General features: G+C 47.4%; 1 protein-coding gene across 1 annotated transcript in view; it reads left to right on the top strand.

The window, feature by feature from the left end:
* The window catches only part of MMP7 (matrix metallopeptidase 7), an 85374-nt gene that overhangs the window by 42326 nt on the left and 25217 nt on the right, over positions 1-17831 (top strand). Inside the window, exons 4-5 of the mRNA XM_069639054.1 lie at positions 5449-5574; positions 16824-16985. Of these exons, the coding sequence (XP_069495155.1) occupies positions 5449-5574; positions 16824-16985 (288 nt within the window). The remainder of the gene's footprint in view (positions 1-5448; positions 5575-16823; positions 16986-17831) is intronic.

Raw genomic sequence — 17831 nt, forward strand, 5'->3', positions numbered from 1 at the left:
CTTGTGGGCTACGTGTCGGAACACAAGCGCTATATGCTAGTGGGCCCAAATTGCCATACCACGCCTGCTCAGCGGTGGGAACACTGGAAGCATGTTGCGTATGGTGTTAGTGCATTTGGATATGAGGTGCGCACAGCTTAGGACTGAAAAAAGCATTGGGATGACCTCTGGCGCTGTGCTAAGCAAAAGCGTGCCTCCAATTATGCCATGACTCAGGTGACTGGCAGTGGGCCACCACCTGAGGAGGAAGAACTCACTCCGCACAAGGTGATCGCTCCGGAGTTCATCCCGGCACAATTGATGGAAGGAGTGGGAGAGATGCAGGATTATGATTCCCCTGTCCGGTGAGTGTTGTTGCGTGTTTGTCCAGCCCTTGTGTGGTTTGCTTATATGATGTGTTGTGCTTGACTACCACTACATGCTATGTGTACATGGTTCTCATGTGCGAGTCATGCAATGCTTCACTAATGCGTGCTGGTTGTGATGCATGCTGGACATGTGAAGCAGATGGGGACTGTCCTCATCACCACACATGCACCCTACTCACATGCTAGTCACCCGGCTGCCCCTCCGGTCCATGTTCCAGCTCACTGACCTGTCTGCATGTAGCCTCTGGTATCTTTCCACTCAGCACTCAGACTATGTCATCGCATGACTGACATGCATGTGTGTTCAACCTGCATGTGGGTACTCCACGCGGGCATGCTTCCTTGCCCCTCCGCCCCTCTGCACCTCAATTTAACCATGGCACTGGTGGGTAAAATGTTGGACTACTGCAATGGCCTGTTCCACGCTCCTGTGTACATGTGCACTTCCCCTGCGAACCTGCCAGACACATACTGTGGGGTACATCCTTTGTCCTTGATGCAGGGTGTCTCACTAGGACTGTGCAGATGGCAGATTCTCCCCAGGGACATGAGCGCCCATTCATGCTCCATGTGCATTCCATGCATGCCCCTATGTGTCCTTGGCAGGATGATCATTGTAGTACGTGTCCACGATTACATACGTATCATGGCATAAGGTCAACCATTCCATGCTCACTCTGGCACAGTCCTGCATCACGCACATGTTTAGGGTGTCAGTGTCTGTGTGGGGCACAGGGCTCCCCCTGTTGCAGGTCCACTGACTCTGTTCACCTGGTGTAGTGCCTTCTGCATGACTGGGTGTACTACTGAGGGTTCATCATGTGTCCTGCTTACTGTCCCATTCTCATCTGCTGTGGTGTCAGTTGACTGAGATGATGCAATTGACGCTAGCCAACACTGTCTGCCAACACACAGAGTTCTCTGGTCAAACTTTCATTGCCATGCAATGCCTCCCTACATTTTCACTAAGGGGTTTGGGGGGAGGGTTAACTGTAGCCATGCAACCTGTGCATGCACATTGCACATGATGGCTGAACTTGCCCTTACACTGACGTCATGTTTAGTGATTGACATCAAAACGTACTTGTTGATGTAGATTGTTAGTGACGTACACATGTTCTGCACTGCACCCACCCACTTCTGAGTCATGTAACACCGTTCTACATGCCTACTCACTGCTGCAATGTCATATTGTCATAGTGACCTGGCATGTATGTTCAGATTTTCGTCCCTTCACTGCTATGAAACGCACTAGCACAGGTGCATCCTGTGACACATGTACTCTGTATTGGAACACCCTAGCGGGTCTTTAGCAAAGTTGATTGGTCAATCTGCGGGCTATACTGACTGGTATAGGCCGCAGATTGATTATAGCCTGCCAATCGGGTTGTAATTACTGTGGAGCTGCCTGCACGTGTGTATGTGTACACTGTCACATACATCAAAGCAAGCAGCGTGAAAGCTGCTTGCTTTGCTGTATAGGATGCTGTTCATATACACCATACGGGTGTATATGAACACGGGTGTATTTGAACAATTTCACATATACATATGCAAGCAGCTTCAACGTTGTGTAGTGCAACATTGCAGCTACTTACTTAGGTGTGTGTGAAAGTGTTTATTTACACATGTTTTCTGTGCAGCATTTTTGTTGAATAACTCATATGTCGTTATTTTCCGTAAATGCTGCTGAGATTTCAGCATTGCGCCCATTATTTTCAACAGGCACAATCCTGATGGTGCACTGTCGTGCAGTACGTGTACACCCAGGCCCACTTAGCAAATCTTGTGGCGCCTGGGCGTGGTGATTTGACACACTGAATAATGTTTTTTGGCACATTCAATGCACAAAGTGCTGAATCAGGCCCTGGAGGGTGTTCTGGAGGCTTCATGGACCGGGTGCTCGGACCGTACTTGGCATTATGGTCCCTCATCCCTCGTTGTAGGCCCTCGCTTTGCTAGGCACATTCACTATATCTTAAATTTATTTCTGCGTACTATTACGCTGCCTCGGTTTGCCTCGGTACACTTCTGTACCACAACATCTCTCTCACTCTTTCTCTCGCTCCTCCTATCTTTCATCTATTCCATCCATACCTTTATGTTGACTTCGGCCTTTTACCAAAGCTATTCAACTGTTCTGGCTCTTAACTTGCTGTCAGCTGTTTCCGGCAATCTCGCATTCACTCTGCATTTCCAGACTTGTGCTGTCTCTGCCTTTCTCCCTTCACGCTATCAAGGATTGATTGGGTTTCAGCACAACCATCCAGTTGTGCCAGCCCCCTTGGTTATTATTTACTCAAGTTTCAGCTCTACCCATCAGTTGTGGCATCCTCATTGATTATTGTCTACTCAAATTCCTACCCATCCTGTTGAACCATTCTACAACTGTGCAACCTTGGAAGTTCTTCTATTATTCAGCTTGGACATGTACTTGGCCATATTCTACAACTTCAAGTCATCTACTGGAGACTCTTCCAGGGTTTTCTGGTGCCTAGAAGCTTCTTTTTCCTTGGTTTTGGGATTTGGCTCCTTGGAGTTCTCTGCGATTTGGTATTTTTACCGTTCAAGGTGGCCTCTGAGGGGGCTCGACCCTATTTACACAAAAGGAAGTACAAGAAAACCAAAGGGAAGGGGGATCCTGAAGCCAGGTAGACTAGAAGGAAGAAGCTGAAGGACCCCAGAGACAGTTCTTCTGAAGGTTAAGGTGATGAGGAAATGAGGGAGGGACTTTCGTTGTCAGACAGTACGCTTGGGCTACGGTGATTGGTCACTGTCTGACATTGTCAATGTGGGGTACCATGTACATGATGTGTTCTGCTGGTCAATGGATGTTCCTGTGTTGTGTTTACTTTTCAGGTGTCAGGGGATTGTTGTGCTTGCACACACTGGAGTGTCCACATGGGCAATGTTCACATGTGATGTGTACAGGACACTGATGGTCACTTCATTTCACATGCATGTATTGAGTGCATGTCCCTACTTACACAATGCACCACCACACATACAACCACCCATCCACGCCCACACGTGCATACAGATTGCCTTCTCTGCCATGCTCTGTCCCTGCAGCGCATGATCACTTATAATTTTCGGATCGTGTACATGCGTCACTGGGTAATTTTAGTTGCTTGTCCTTTTTTATATGATGCTCAAGGTGTATCCCCAACACAATGGCCGCTAACTGTTCTGTGTGCTGAGAAGTGTGTTGCAGGGGACACACACAGCACACGCTTTTGGGATTTGTGGATTTGGATTAGCCAATGTGCATGCCAACAGGCTTTCTGTCTATTGTTGATGGTTCCGCTGCTGGCATGCATTTGTGTATGACTTTGTGTGTGAGAGGTTGTTGTTCAGTCATTTCATCTGATTCCATGTCAGGTTTGATTGTCTCAGGCCTGTTTCCATTTATCACGTGGCACTTTGTAACTAATTTGCCATGTGTTGTGCATTTGGATTGCTCTTTTGCTGTTGCATGCCATGTCATGGTGTGGCCGACGAGGATAATGGAGGTTGGGAGTGTTTGGGTGATATACCAGTGATTTTCATGGCCTGTTTTGCAGGGGGGTGGTGTGATATGCACCTTGCATGTGTTCCTTTTGGTCACACCGGATTGGTTATGTTTAAGTAGCTAGGGATGCACACAATGTAACACTTCTGTGGAAACATTCTGGGCCTCATTCTGAGTTTGGAGGTAATCATGGCGGTATTAACGCCATGACTACCTCCAATACCGGTACCGAGTCCGCCCTTGTTCAATGGGGACTTACCGGTCTATTCCGACCTTTGCAGGACCGGTAAGTCCCCATTGAAAAAGCCATTCCCCATTCCCATTTGAGCCCCCATAGGGGCAATTTGCGGTACCGTTATTAGCTCTAAAGTCCCTTAGCTCTAAAGTCCCTTAACGGGTCCCTTCCTTAACGCTTGGTAAAACCAGGCGTTAAGGAAGGGACCCGCTAAGGGAACTCGGAATAGGGCGCCGGTGCCCGGTATCCCTTTGCGCCAAACTCGGAATGAGGCCCTCTCAGTGTGGTAAGGTTGGGACAGTTGACTATCTCTTTGTCATCATTGATTGTCACCTGGTATGTGCCAGGCCTGTGTGCACACCGCAGGGGTGGGAGTTTAGGTGAAAAATGTGGCCACAAGCTTGGTCCGGGCTGCCTCATCATGTGCCCTTTCCCCTCCCATGAGCAGCGCCTGTGCGTGTGGTTGGGGATGTGGGGGCACCACCATGTCCATCGGTACGCCCCGCCATGTTGCAACATTGTGCAGGACACATGCTGCCACAATGATCCTGTACACTACTGGGGGTGCATATAGTAGCTGCCCGCCAGAGCGGTCAAGGGAGCAGAAGCGTGACTTGAGCACTCAGAATGTGCGCTCCACTATGGCCTTGGTTGCAATATGGGCTGCGTTGTATCTTACCTGGGGTGGTGTGGTGGGGTTACGTATTGGCGTCATCATGTGGGTGCTCAGAGGGTAGGCACTGTCCCCTGGGGAGGTGAGGATGGTTGTCATTAGTTGGGTTTGTGTATTTGTCTGCGTGTGACATGCATGCATGTGCACAGACATTTGCACTCACCAATGAGCCATGTGGCACCATGCTTCCCAGCTTTCAGGTCCCGGCTCAGGGTGGACATTCTGTATATGATATAATGGTTGTGTTGAGCTATCCCTTGATAGTGCGCCGAAAAATAATGGAATGGCAAGTAGTGATGATTAATAAATTCCTTTTATTTTTGTGATGTTAGAGCCTTTGTGGATGACACGTGTTTCGGCAGAGCTGCCTTTATCGAATCCAGGCTATATAGATAGCTCATAAGTCACTGCATAATGTATACATTTAGATGAACCATCTAAAAAGATCCTAGCCAGTTACAAAATCAAGAGTCCCGAAAACATCTGCAAAATCATGATAACAATTGATCCGTAAATTGGCTGTGACTCTCAAATTTGTATATGCCTTGCAATAATCTACAATGATGGTTTCTTGGCTAATATCCCCTTTCAATCCCAATGTATTATGTTTCAATAGACAGATGAGGAAAATCATTGATGTTTGCTTGTCTTTGTCTTTCAGCTCATGGTGATGGACTGCCGTTCGATGGTCAGGGGAATGTGTTGGCCCATGCCTATGCACCAGGCCCTGGTATAGGTGGCGATGCCCATTTTGATGAAGACGAGAAGTGGACAACGACCCAACTTGGTAAAATTCATAGCTCATAATGGTCTAATTGTATCATCCATCTATTCATTCAATGAGACAGTCAGTCAAAATAAATGATTACACATGCCTGCAATGAGGACATCAGTGACACTAAAAGCATACTATTATGAATTGTAATTTCTAGGACTGAAGGAGCTGAAGTGTTAGGGAGAATTCTCCAGAATGGCTAATTTCCCTTACCTACTGAGTCCCTCAGCAGTTTTGGACTGTGGAGCCTCACTTACTCCATAGGCATAATCTTTTTACTGTGTGTTACACAGCACCTTCAGTGCAGTGACACAGGGTTGTCTTTTAGACTTCCCAACTCAGACTCCATTTTCTGAGATTGACTACTGTCTCTCAGAAACATGTAAAGTTGCCATTGACTTTATTAGTCTTTTAAATCCACAGACCCAGTACAAACTATCTTACATAGAGTACTGGAAAGGGTTAATACTTATCCATTTTTGTCTGTTTCTCTTGGAGCATTGTTTCGCTCCCTTTTCATTAAGACTTGGCTGGTGGCAGTGGTAACTACCCTATTTTTCCTACCGCGGTTAACTTAAATAACCTTGGTATTGTTTTAGGCTATCTTGGTAGCCTCGAACTTAAACCCGCTAGATCATATACATTTTTATACGGTTCCGGCTGGGTTTATTCGCCATTTCTTTTTGTAAAAGTCTTTCTTGTATTTTTCTCTGCGCGCCAAACCAGGTTTGGTTCCTTTGTTCACTGTCCTTTCGCAGGGTTCTACACAGAAGCCCTCCATAGGTGCCTGTATGTCTGGGGGGGACAGGATGTGAGGGAGGGGTTTAGGACTCCCTGCACAGGGTCTCCTTGGAGACCCATGTCGCACTCTGATCTGATTGGCTGGGGTGACTGCCCTGGCGGGACAGCCACCCTGCTGTGTGATTGACAGCCAGGCTGTGTGAATGGGGGGAAAACTGCATAAAAAGCAGGTCTCTGGGTCTGGAAAGGCAGAGTCACCCCTGGAATGAAAGAACCGGCGAGGAGCTGACAGAAGAGGACCCCTACAGCGACAGAAACGCCTGGTGAAGCCCTGCTGCAGGTCCGAATCTTCAGACTCCAACGACAGAGAAGATCTACCAGGAATCTTCTTCCCCTGAACTGGTGGGACCAACCAGTTTGCCCAAACTGCAAGCCAGGACTCCCTCCTCTGGTCGTATTTGCTGTACAGAGCTACAGTGAACCGCATAGCCAGGAAGGTCGGTCCCTGCTTGGGTTCCCCTTTCTAGATTGCCCTGCTTAGTTACCTGTTGGTGCTGCTCTATTGTTGCCTAACATTGTCTTTCCCTCCCTTTTTATATTGCTGGAGTGCCATTTTGCTCATACTTCATTTTGAGCCTAACTTGTCCAGAATCTATTGGGTGTGGTGTAGCGTATTAAGAGTGTGATTTTTCAACTGCTTTACTTTAGTTAAATGTTTTATAACTGATGGTAAATAAATGTATATTCTTTTACTTAGAAATCTTGAGTCAGTGTTTGTTTGAATCATAGTAATTGCTGTCCTTTGTGTAACTATTGATACTGCTCACTTGCTCTTGAGATAAGTCTGGCTGCTCAGCCATCGCTACCACTTTACTGTGTAGTACAGGCTTGTACCAAAGGTGAATTTGTACTGTCACTTGTAGTCTTAATTGTGTGTGATGTTCCCAAAGGGTACTGCATATAATTCTGCCTAACACTGGTGTACAGCGGTGAGGATCAAGTATAGTAATTACACTTAGAGTGCTGCTATTACCTTGGATCAACTAACCACAAGGCTAAACATCACTAAAAAGCAATATTAATCGTGTCTGATATGGAAAGCTACAGTCAGGAGACCCTCCTTAGTTACACTGTGGATTATCTGACGAATCTGTGTAGAGAAAGGAATCTCTCTGCCAAAGGCAAAAAGTCTGAATCGATTGAAAAGTTGTTAGAGAAAAAAGTCTGGAGGGTAGGTCTGAAATACCTGACCCCTCAGCAAATGTGGAAAATAATGAGGATGATAATGTGTCTATTATTGATGAGTTAGAGGAAGTAGATGTACCTCCTAATGTAGGCCTCACTGCTCCCTTACCTGCTCAACAACCTCAACCTTTGTCCACTGGGACCCCACCAGGTCCTACACTCAGTCCTGAATTCATTGCTCTAGAAAAGATGAGGCTTGAATTGGAATTCAAATGTTTAAATGCTCAAACTGTGCCCCCCTGACCCTTTGTGAGTGCCTGTGTGCCCCCCTGCCCCTCCGTGAGTGCCTGTGTGCCCCCCTGCCCCTCCGTGATTGCCCGTGTGCCCCCCTGCCCCTCCGTGAGTGCCTGTGTGCCCCCCTGCCCCTCCGTGAGTGTCTGTGTGCCCCCCTGCCCCTCTGTGAGTGCCTGTGTGCCCCCCGGCCCCCCCGTGAGTGCCTGTGTGCCCCCCTGCCCCTCCGTGAGTTCCTAGTGCCTGTGTGCCCCCCTGACCCTTTGTGAGTGCCTGTGTGCCCCCCTGCCCCTCCATGAGTGCCTGTGTGCCCCCCTGCCCCTCCATGATTGCCTGTGTGCCCCCCCTGCCCCTCCGTGAGTGCCCGTGTGCCCCCCTACCCCTCCGTGAGTGCCCGTGTGCCCCCTCCCCCTCCGTGAGTGCCTGTGTGCCCCCCTGCCCCTCCGTGAGTGCCTGTGTGCCCTCCCTTCCCCCTGTGAGTGCCCGTGTGCCCCCCTGCCCCTCCGTGAGTGCCTGTGTGCCCTCCCTTCCCCCCGTGAGTGCCCGTGTGCCCCCCTTGCCCCTCCGTGAGTGCCTGTGTGCCCCCTGCCCCTCCGTGAGTGCCTGTGTGCCCCCCTGCCCCTCCGTGAGTGCCTGTGTGCCCCCCTGCCCCTCCGTGATTGCCCGTGTGCCCCCCTGCCCCTCCGTGATTGCCCGTGTGCCCCCCCTGCCCCTCCGTGAGTGCCCGTGTGCCCCCCTCCCCTCTGTGAGTGCCTGTGTGCCCCCTGCCCCTTCGTGAGTGCCTGTGTGCCCCCCTGCCCCTCCGTGATTGCCCGTGTGCCCCCCTTGCCCCTCCGTGAGTGCCCGTGTGCCCCTCTGCCCCTCCGTGAGTGCCCGTGTGCCCCCCTCCCCCTCCGTGAGTGCCTGTGTGCCTCCCTGCCCCTCTGTAAGTGCCCGTGTGCCCCCCTGCCCCTCTGTAAGTGCCCGTGTGCCCGCCCTCCCCCTCCGTGAGTGCCCGTGTGCCCCCCTGCCCCTCCGTGAGTGCCTGTGTGCCCCTGCCCCTCCGTGAGTGCCCGTGTGCCCCCCTCCCCCTCCGTGAGTGCCTGTGTGCCCCCCTGCCCCTCTGTGAGTGCCTGTGTGCCCCCCTGCCCCTCTGTAAGTGCCCGTGTGCCCCCCTCCCCCTCCGTGAGTGCCCATGGGCCCCCCTGCCCCTCTGTGAGTGCCCGTGTGCCCCCCTGCCCCTCCGTGAGTGCCCGTGTGCCCCCCTGCCCCCCGTGGGTTCCCATATGAGTGCCTGTGTGCCCCCCTGCCCCTCTGTAAGTGCCCGTGTGCCCCCCTCCCCCTCCGTGAGTGCCCGTGGGCCCCCTTGCCCCTCTGTGAGTGCCCGTGTGCCCCAATGCCCCTCCGTGGGTGCCTGTGTGCCCCCCTGCCCCTCCGTGAGTGCCTGTGTTCCCCCCTGGCCCTCCGTGAGTGCCTGTGTGCCCCCCTTCCCCCCCTGAGTGCCTGCTCCACCCTCTTTGCTCTGCGTTCCACCCCCCTTCCTGCCTCCTTCCCTTCCCACCTCCTCACATCCATCCTCTTCTACTACCTTTCCTACTCCCCACTCCTTCTCCCTCCTCTCAGACTTCCCCCTCCTAGCACTTATTCCTATCTTTTGTTCCGTGACTCTCGATAGCAGCTTGTCTGTCTCCCCTCCTCCCCCCTTGTTCTCTTCCTCCCCCCCTCCCCTACTTTCAAATTTGTCACCGACATTTTTGTTCAGTATCGTGCCTTGTTCTCCTTTCCCCTCCGTACCCTTGCCCCCCCCACCCCTCCTCTTGTTACCACCTGCACTGCGTAAATTGTCGTCACACATAGTAATGTTACTGCTTGCTTTGTTCTCCTCCTATCCATTACCTCTTGCCTTACTTGTTCTATGCACTTGCACTATCAGAAATGTCGACAGGCCTATTATGATAGTTATTTTTACATTCTGTACTGTTTCAAGGACTTTGCTGAATGAAACTGTATTTTCCTTTGTTCCCCTCCCTCCTTGAAGCGCTTTGAAACACGTTGTGTATAGGCGCTATATAAATAAACTATCATATCATATCATAAGAACTTAAGCTCAGAGAAATGGAGTTGAATCATGAACTAGAAATGAAAAGATTATCTCTTGAAAATGCTTCTCTCCCAGAGTCTTCTAGGTCTTCCAGTCCTAAGAGACCCTGTATGCCTAAAGAAATTGTGGGTATGTATGAGGTTAAGCTTGATATTTTGGATTGGTTGGCAATGTTTGAATATAACCATGGGATTCAAGGTCTTACAGGCAATCAGTTGCTTCCCTAGCTCTTCTCTAGGCTACCCACTGTTGCATCTGATGTTATGATGGAGTTGGAGGAGGTCGATAGGATTATGAGTGTGTGAAGCTAGCTTTAAATGCTAGATTTGGGAAGACCCCTTCCCAATACCTTAAGAGGTTTAGGCCCTCAAAAAGCATGATGGTACCCCTTGGGCTACCTGGGTATGTCAATGTTTGAAAAACTTAGATGGTTGGGTTAAGGGTTACAGAGTGAACACTTATGAAGTTATGAGAAATCTTGTTACGTTGGAGTCAATTTATGTTGCCTGCTCTCCTGAGCTCAGACAGCACTTGGCTGATTCAAAGGAGATAGATCCCAAGAAGTTAGCTAAGGCTGCTGACTTGTGGGTTGCCAACAGGGCTACTCACAAGGATTCTGGGGCAACTCAGAAGAAGGATGAGGTAAAGCAGGCAAAGAAAGATAACAAGGAGAATTCTAATACCTCCAATCCAAAAGAGGGCCACAAACACCAACATAAGGGTAAACCACATTGGAAAACCTAATCAGGCTAGTGCACCATCTTGACCCAAACCAGACGGAGGTCAGAACAAACCCCTATTCATCAAGACATTTGGGAAATGTTATGTTTGTGGGTCAACTGACCATGTGAAAGGGGATCTCAGATGTAAGGGTAAACCTTCAGGTGTCCACACTGTCTCCTTAGCCTTCTCCCCAGAGGAAGAAGTACCTATGGCAAGTGGAGACTTTCACCTACCGGCTGATGAACCCATGAGATTCTCAGCTAGTGTTTTTCTAGTGTCCCTGGGCTTGTGGGAACAACAGAATTTAGATGTCTATAATTCCATCCCAGATAATACTGAAGAGTATTATAAAGATAGTGTTCTTGTGAATGGCCAGGAGACACTGGAGCCAGGATAACTGTGGTGGATGAATCATTTTTCAAGGTGGAGGATGTTGCTAAGGCACCCAAACGCCTCACCAAGTTAGCTGGAGGCGATGTGCAAATGCTTCCCCAGTTACCAGGTCTCATCCAGTGTAATGATATGACTGCAAGATACCTGTTAGTGTGCAGAGTGAAGTGCCTGGGAGAGTCCTGCTGGATAATGACCTAAAAACTCTTGGAGTTGTGTCAAGTACCCCCAGGCCTCCCAGTAAGAGGAGACAGGAGCTCACTAGGCCTGCAAGGGAGAGGGCCTTGAAGGGCTCTCCAGAGGAGTTCATAGACGAAACTATCACTCCCACTCCACAGGAGTTGCTCACTGCTATTTCTGGAAAGAAAGAGGCAAAGGGGAAACCCAAGACCTCAAGGAAAAAGTCAGACAACACCCATGTGCTACCAACAAGGAAATCCCCAAGGTTGTCCAAAGTCACACCTGTGACTCCTCCACCTGCTGGGGCAGAGTGCAAGGTACAACCCTGTGTGGTTGAGCCAGTTTCTGAAGAGTCATACCTGGAAGAAGACACTGTTTTGGTTGGAGATCTTGACCCTGTTGACCATCATGAGCTGCAGTCTTTACTGGCAGAAGGTGGACCCAACAGGGCAGACTTCAGCAGAGGACAAAGAGAGTGTCCTACTCTCGAGGGTCTTCGACAACAGGCCGCTAACCAACTTGATGGGCAAGAAGTTGGAAAGCATAGGTTAAGCTGGGAAGATGGCCTCTTCTACAGTGAACCGACTGAGTTTATCCCTGGGGACTGCAAAATAATTTTAGTACCGCTTGCCAACAGACTCCAGTTCCTACAGTTGGCCCATGAGATACCTTTGGCTGGTCATTTGAGTTTCAAAAAGACCAAGGAAAGGCTCTCCTTATACCTCTACTGGCCTAAAATGGGTTCAGAAGTTGACAAATTATGTAGGAGCTGTCACACTTGCCAAACCTCTGGCAAGAGTGGAGACAAAAATGTGGCACACCTGGTGCCTTTCCCAGTGGTGTGAGTTCCTTTTGAGAGGGTGGGCATCGACATTGTTGGTCCCCTTGACCCTCCCTCATCTTCAGGGAACAGGTTTACCCTGGTTGTAATAGACCATGCTACAAGATACCCAGAAGCCATACCTATGAGAACTGATACAGCTCAGGCTGTGGCTAAGGCTCTACTTGGTATCTTTACCAGAGTAGGGTTTCCTAAGGAAGTGATATCTGACAGGGGATCCAATTTTATGTCCCACTACATGCAAGCCATGTGGAAAAACTGTGGTGTCACTTACACGTTCTCTACAGCCTACCATCCACAAAACAATGGACTGGTAGAGGGGTTTAATTGTACTATTAAGAGCATGATAGGTGTTTTAGAGGAACCTCTTAAAAGAAAGTGGGACCTTCTACTGCCATGCCTTCTCTTTGCTTATAGAGAAGTCCCTCAGGAGGGAGTTGGATACAGTCCCTTTGAACTTCTCTATGGCCATCCAGTCAGCGGTCCATTGGCCCTGATTAAGGAGGGGTTGTAGAGTGCTCCTTCCCCCAAGCCAGTCAGAGTGACTGACTATGTGATAGAGCTCCAGAGGAGAATGTCACACATGATGGCAGAAGCTAGTGATAACTTAAAAGCAGGTCAGGCTCTGGTCAAACATTGGCATGACCAGAAGGCCAGCATGGTTGAGTTTATTCAAGACCAGCTTGTATTAGTTATGGTGCCAACAAGGCAGAGGACATTGCAGGACAAATGGATAGGACCCTTCAAGGTTGTGGGCAAACTTGGAGAGGTGAACTATTTGGTGGACTTAGGCAGACCCCGGTGGGACAGCCACCCTGCTGTGTGATTGACAACCAGGCTGTGTGAATGGGGGACAACTGCATAAACAGCAAGTCTCTGGGTCTGGAAAGGCAGAGTTGCCACTGGAACGAAAGAACCGATGAGGAGCTGACAGACGAGGACCCCTACAATGACTGAACCGCCCGGTGAAGCCCTGCTGCAGGTCCGAATCTTCATACTCCAGCGACAGCTGAGAAGATCTACCAGGAATCTTCTTCCCCTGAGCTGGTCGGACCAACCAGTTTGCCCAAACTGCAAGCCAGGACTCCCTCCTCTGGTCGTATTTGCTGTACAGAGCTACAGTGAACTGGATAGCCAGGAAGGTCGGACCCTGCTTGGGTTTTAAGGAGCGCACCTTTTATTTGTTGGTTTGCTCTGCTGCTGGTTTCTTCCCTGGGCAGTGCAGGACCCTCCAGTCTTCCTACTTCATGTCAGTCCAACAGTTGCTTCAGGAACCGTGAGCCTGCAGGACCTGCCAGGAACGTCCGCCTCAGCTACAGCTTCTCCATTTAAAGGTACTGTGCCAATCCGGTTGTTCGTTTCATCCAGACGCCGTGAAGGTGTGTGAAACCTTTCGCCAATCCGAAGGCTTGTCCTTCTCTACTCTTTAAACTAACTTTTCTGCCGACCAACTTCCTCCGGAACTCTTGGCAAAGACTTAACCGCGAACGACCCTGAACTGTGTGATCGTGAGCAAAAGACTTTTGTCCCATTGACTTTGGCCCTAAGCCTTTTTGATTTGTTTCCATCACTGTAGTTCTTTCTAGATTGCCCTGCTTACTTACCTGTTGGTGCTGCTCTATGTTTGCCTAACTTCGTCTTTCCCTCCCTTTTAAATTGCTGGAGTGCCATTTTGCTCATGCTTCATTTTGAGCCTAACTTTTCCAGAATCTATTGGGTGTGGTGTAGCGTATTAAGAGTGTGATTTTTCAACTGCTTTACTTTAGTGAAATGTTTTATAACTGTATATTCTTTTACTCAGAAACCTTGAGTCAGTGTTTGTTTGAATCATAGTAATTGCTGGCCTTTGTGTAACTATTGATACTGCTCACTTGCTCTTGAGATAAGTCTGGCTGCTCAGCCATCGCTACCACTTTACTGTGTAGTACAGGCTTGTACCAAAGGTGAATTTGTACTGTCACTTGTAGTCTTAATTGTGTGTGGTGTTCCCAAAGGGTACTGCATATAATTCTGCCTAAAATTAAGCCTTTGGGGTGCCTAGCTGAAAGGCTTAAGGCTGCTGATCTTTAATGTTTAGTTGGGCTTGTGATATCCTGAGTGACATGGAAAGCAAAAATAATAGACACTAATTTCAGCGTCAAAATGCAAGAAATGAAATAAAACGACTTTGATGTGACTGGGAAAGAAACATTTTTAAAGGTTTTTCGAAACCAAACAAAATAAAAAAAATAAAAAAAAGACTTCACAAACAATAGAGAAAATATGTAAGTTATGTCACAACACCCCCGTGTAAATAGCACAGTTCTGTGTAAATAGCACAGTTCTAACAGTTTTTAAAATTAAGTACAACACATTGGAAGGAACTTTGGTCTTTATTCCACACACTTCGGAGACCTGCCATATATATAGTTGCCGGTAACTGATAACAAAGAAATGTAGCCTTCACGTACAATACAGTGTGGGGTTTGATTGAGAGGAAGATGGTAAACATTTTGTCCATAGACCAATGTGGGCCATGGACTGACATTTACATACCTTAAGTCACAACCCACCCATGTTGACGAAGGAAGCCCAGTGTTATTCAATAATGAATCTCTGGACCCATAAAAGTTCACGTCTAGAAGTAAGACTTTGTAACTAGTACTTTGACAGAGAGGTTGGTTGTAAACCATCCTCTTTTGGGAAATCTTCTATTTCAAATAGTATTCCCGAGGGCACTCGGAATTATTTGAGAGTTTAAGCGGACAGTGTAAATGTAGACTGATGTCAGCAGAACCAAACTAAACATGTACCGGTTTCATGACACAATTTTCAATTGAATGGTAAAGTGTTGTATTATTTTGTACAGTTCTACATTTTATGAAATCCATGAAAGGACTAAAAAATGAGTACTTTTTCTTCATTTTTAAATCTAAAAAAAGTGTTCTATTCGCCAAACATGATGTATTATACTGTATATAGAATATTTTTAACAAAGTGGAAAAGTACCCCTTTTTCATTTATTATAGCAATTTTAAAAGTTTACTGTGTAGGTGGCGTTTAAGAACCACCATGTGGGAGCTACCATTTTTAGTATGGTGCATGTGTGTATAGAGCAGGAAAGACACCTACTGATATATACAGTCCACAGGTGTTCTTATGCCATACTCTATTCTTATGTGGCTTCCCCATCCTCGGCCATGCTGCTACTAGATTTCATCCCCGCCCTTTTCAAGGCCATGCCACCATCTAGTCCCTTGGCCTTGCCATCACACATTTCACACCCTTGCATGTACTTGATCTACAAAGCAAAGTAAAAACCCCAGAAGGTCAGAGAGCCACTTGATCATCTCCAAAGGTCGGCACAAAACATCAGACAACAACGATGCAATCAACTCACAACGCAGTGCACAACCAAACATTACACAGATCCAAGCAAACAGCGCTTTATCATTGCAACACAGACCACCACACAGCCCCTGGGGCACAGCAACACAGCTGCTCAGTCGAAACCGCACAGCACACACAGTGCAATTGTCATTTGCACGACAGATTTATTTGTTAGGCAAAATCTTACTATAGCTTCCACCTTCTCTCTAACCCTGGTGCAAATCCTTTCTCCGATCTGCATCAAAAAGAACATGCATTCCTCACACTTCCCACTGCCTAATCTCCCTGGTGAGAGCTTTCAAAGGCTGGTATGTACGCCACAGAGAGACAGGAGTACAGATCCTAATGCCAGACCACTGCACCACAGTCATGTGAAAATTGCTGGAAACAGGCATCACGGGCAGGTCAGAGTGTGATTACAAATCCCAGCAGCCCCGGTAAGCAAAGTCAATGGTGAGGTATCGATGGGAGTCATAGCCCAAAACACCCGGAGCACCATAAATTGCAGACCACTGATTTACGCAGCCATGTTACAGTAGTTAATACATGAAACGGGGTGATGGTGGGGAAGTACCTGGCCATTGGATTAGAACACCTGCAACCTGATGTTAACTCCCGGGTCATCATTTGGGGACATGGGAATTGATGGGACTAGCAGGGAACACTGAAAGCAACCCCACTATAGAAAATCGCAAACTGTTGGTTTTGCCAATGCTTGTTTATGGGGGCAGGTTTGGACAGTTTCTGGATATCCCATGCAGAAAGGGCATGGTTCCACACAGGTGCTATGCCTGTCCCAGGAAAAGTTGAACCATTTTCCATGAAAAAAGATATTTGCTGTAGCATTACTTGCTCCGAGGTGCAATGGAGCCCTTTACAAGCTCGTTTTTATTGTCGAAGGAACACCTACAATGCTGTGCAAAGAAAAGTACATAGTATGGTGTTTCTTATCTAGTTGAAAACAATATTTGATTAACGGAATGGAGTAGTAACCTGTAACTCAACCAATACAAAATAGCACACTCAGCAGTTGGCCTTTTACACGTATACATTATATTGAATATAATTAGAATTTGGGAAAAGGGAAATAAAGTTATTTGCCTAAAATCACAAGATTATAGGTCAAGTGTCAGAGCTGGGATTACAACACCGGAATCCTGGATCCAAAGTCAGCAATTTAGCAATGGACCATGCCTCATCACTAACAAAGATACCGTCCTTTCCTTTTTGGCGTTACCGTGCACATCATACATTGTTTTCCTGTATTTGCACATTGATCTTATGTGAAACACTATTCAGGTATCTCTGAACTGTTCTTTATAATCAAGTGCCAGAAGTCCCTTTGCGCTTTCTTAAATAAGCTTAAATGTACTAACCAATAGAGAGCATCAACAAAAAATCCTTCCAGATGTTGCACCCTCCATCCAAAGGTCAATGTTTCATTGTTTTGTTGTGCCACAGGAACCAATTTGTTTCTCGTTGCTGCTCATGAATTTGGCCACTCTTTGGGTCTCAGCCACTCAGAAGATCCTTCTGCACTGATGTACCCGTTCTACGCATATGTCAGGACAAACAATTACCACCTCCCACGGGATGATGTTCGAGGGATCCAGTCATTGTATGGTAAATGTTATTATTTTAACTCTATTTTGTGTTCATTTATGTATTGTGCGTTTTAGTTACAAAACAGAACCGTTCACACATACAATGCATCACCATCATTACAAATATATTAAAATATGAGTTATAAAAGAATTATGCAATCTTACAAAATACAGGTAAAAAACACGAAGAAAACACCTCATTATTATTCAATCATAACTAAATTCACAAATTTTAAAATGACAATGAATAACGACATTTAATTTGTATTTAAAATATGAACCCATAACTGTTCTACAGACACCCCCTCAAGGGTATATGTAAATCTGCTCAGTTTCTCGTACCGTTGTTCCATAAGTACAGGGCACTCAATACATAAATGTCTTAGGGTCTCCGTTCTAGTAGCACAATGGCGATATAACCTTTGATCTGTCGGAGACTTCAGTCGCATACCTAGAACATCCAGTGTTGGTAATAGGTTACATTTTAGTCTCAAAAACCTAAATCTAAATTCTCTAGTAGAGTGCCAAGACATTAAAATTGTTTATACTCCACTTAAAATGGTCGTTAAAACAGCAATACCTCATTAAAACATCCCTATTCTTAATCCATTCATATCTGTAGAATTCTTGTTTAATTTTGTTTGGGTTAGCACTAGGATCCTCTGGAGAGGACTATCCTATCCAGCAAGTCATCACAGTTAAGTTGCCAGTTCGAGAGTTCCTTACATGTACCCCTATGAGGTTCTGTCTTCAAGATTACATTTAAAGATGCTTGAGGGGGCAACAAGATTGAGACATACATTTGCAATGCCCTCCATTCAGCAAACATACCGATGGGAAGTAGGCCCAATTCGTACCTAATTCC

Source organism: Ambystoma mexicanum, chromosome 7q (genome assembly GCF_040938575.1).
Source record: "Ambystoma mexicanum isolate Mex_15411 chromosome 7q, UKY_AmexF1_1, whole genome shotgun sequence".
Lineage (NCBI taxonomy): Eukaryota > Metazoa > Chordata > Amphibia > Caudata > Ambystomatidae > Ambystoma > Ambystoma mexicanum.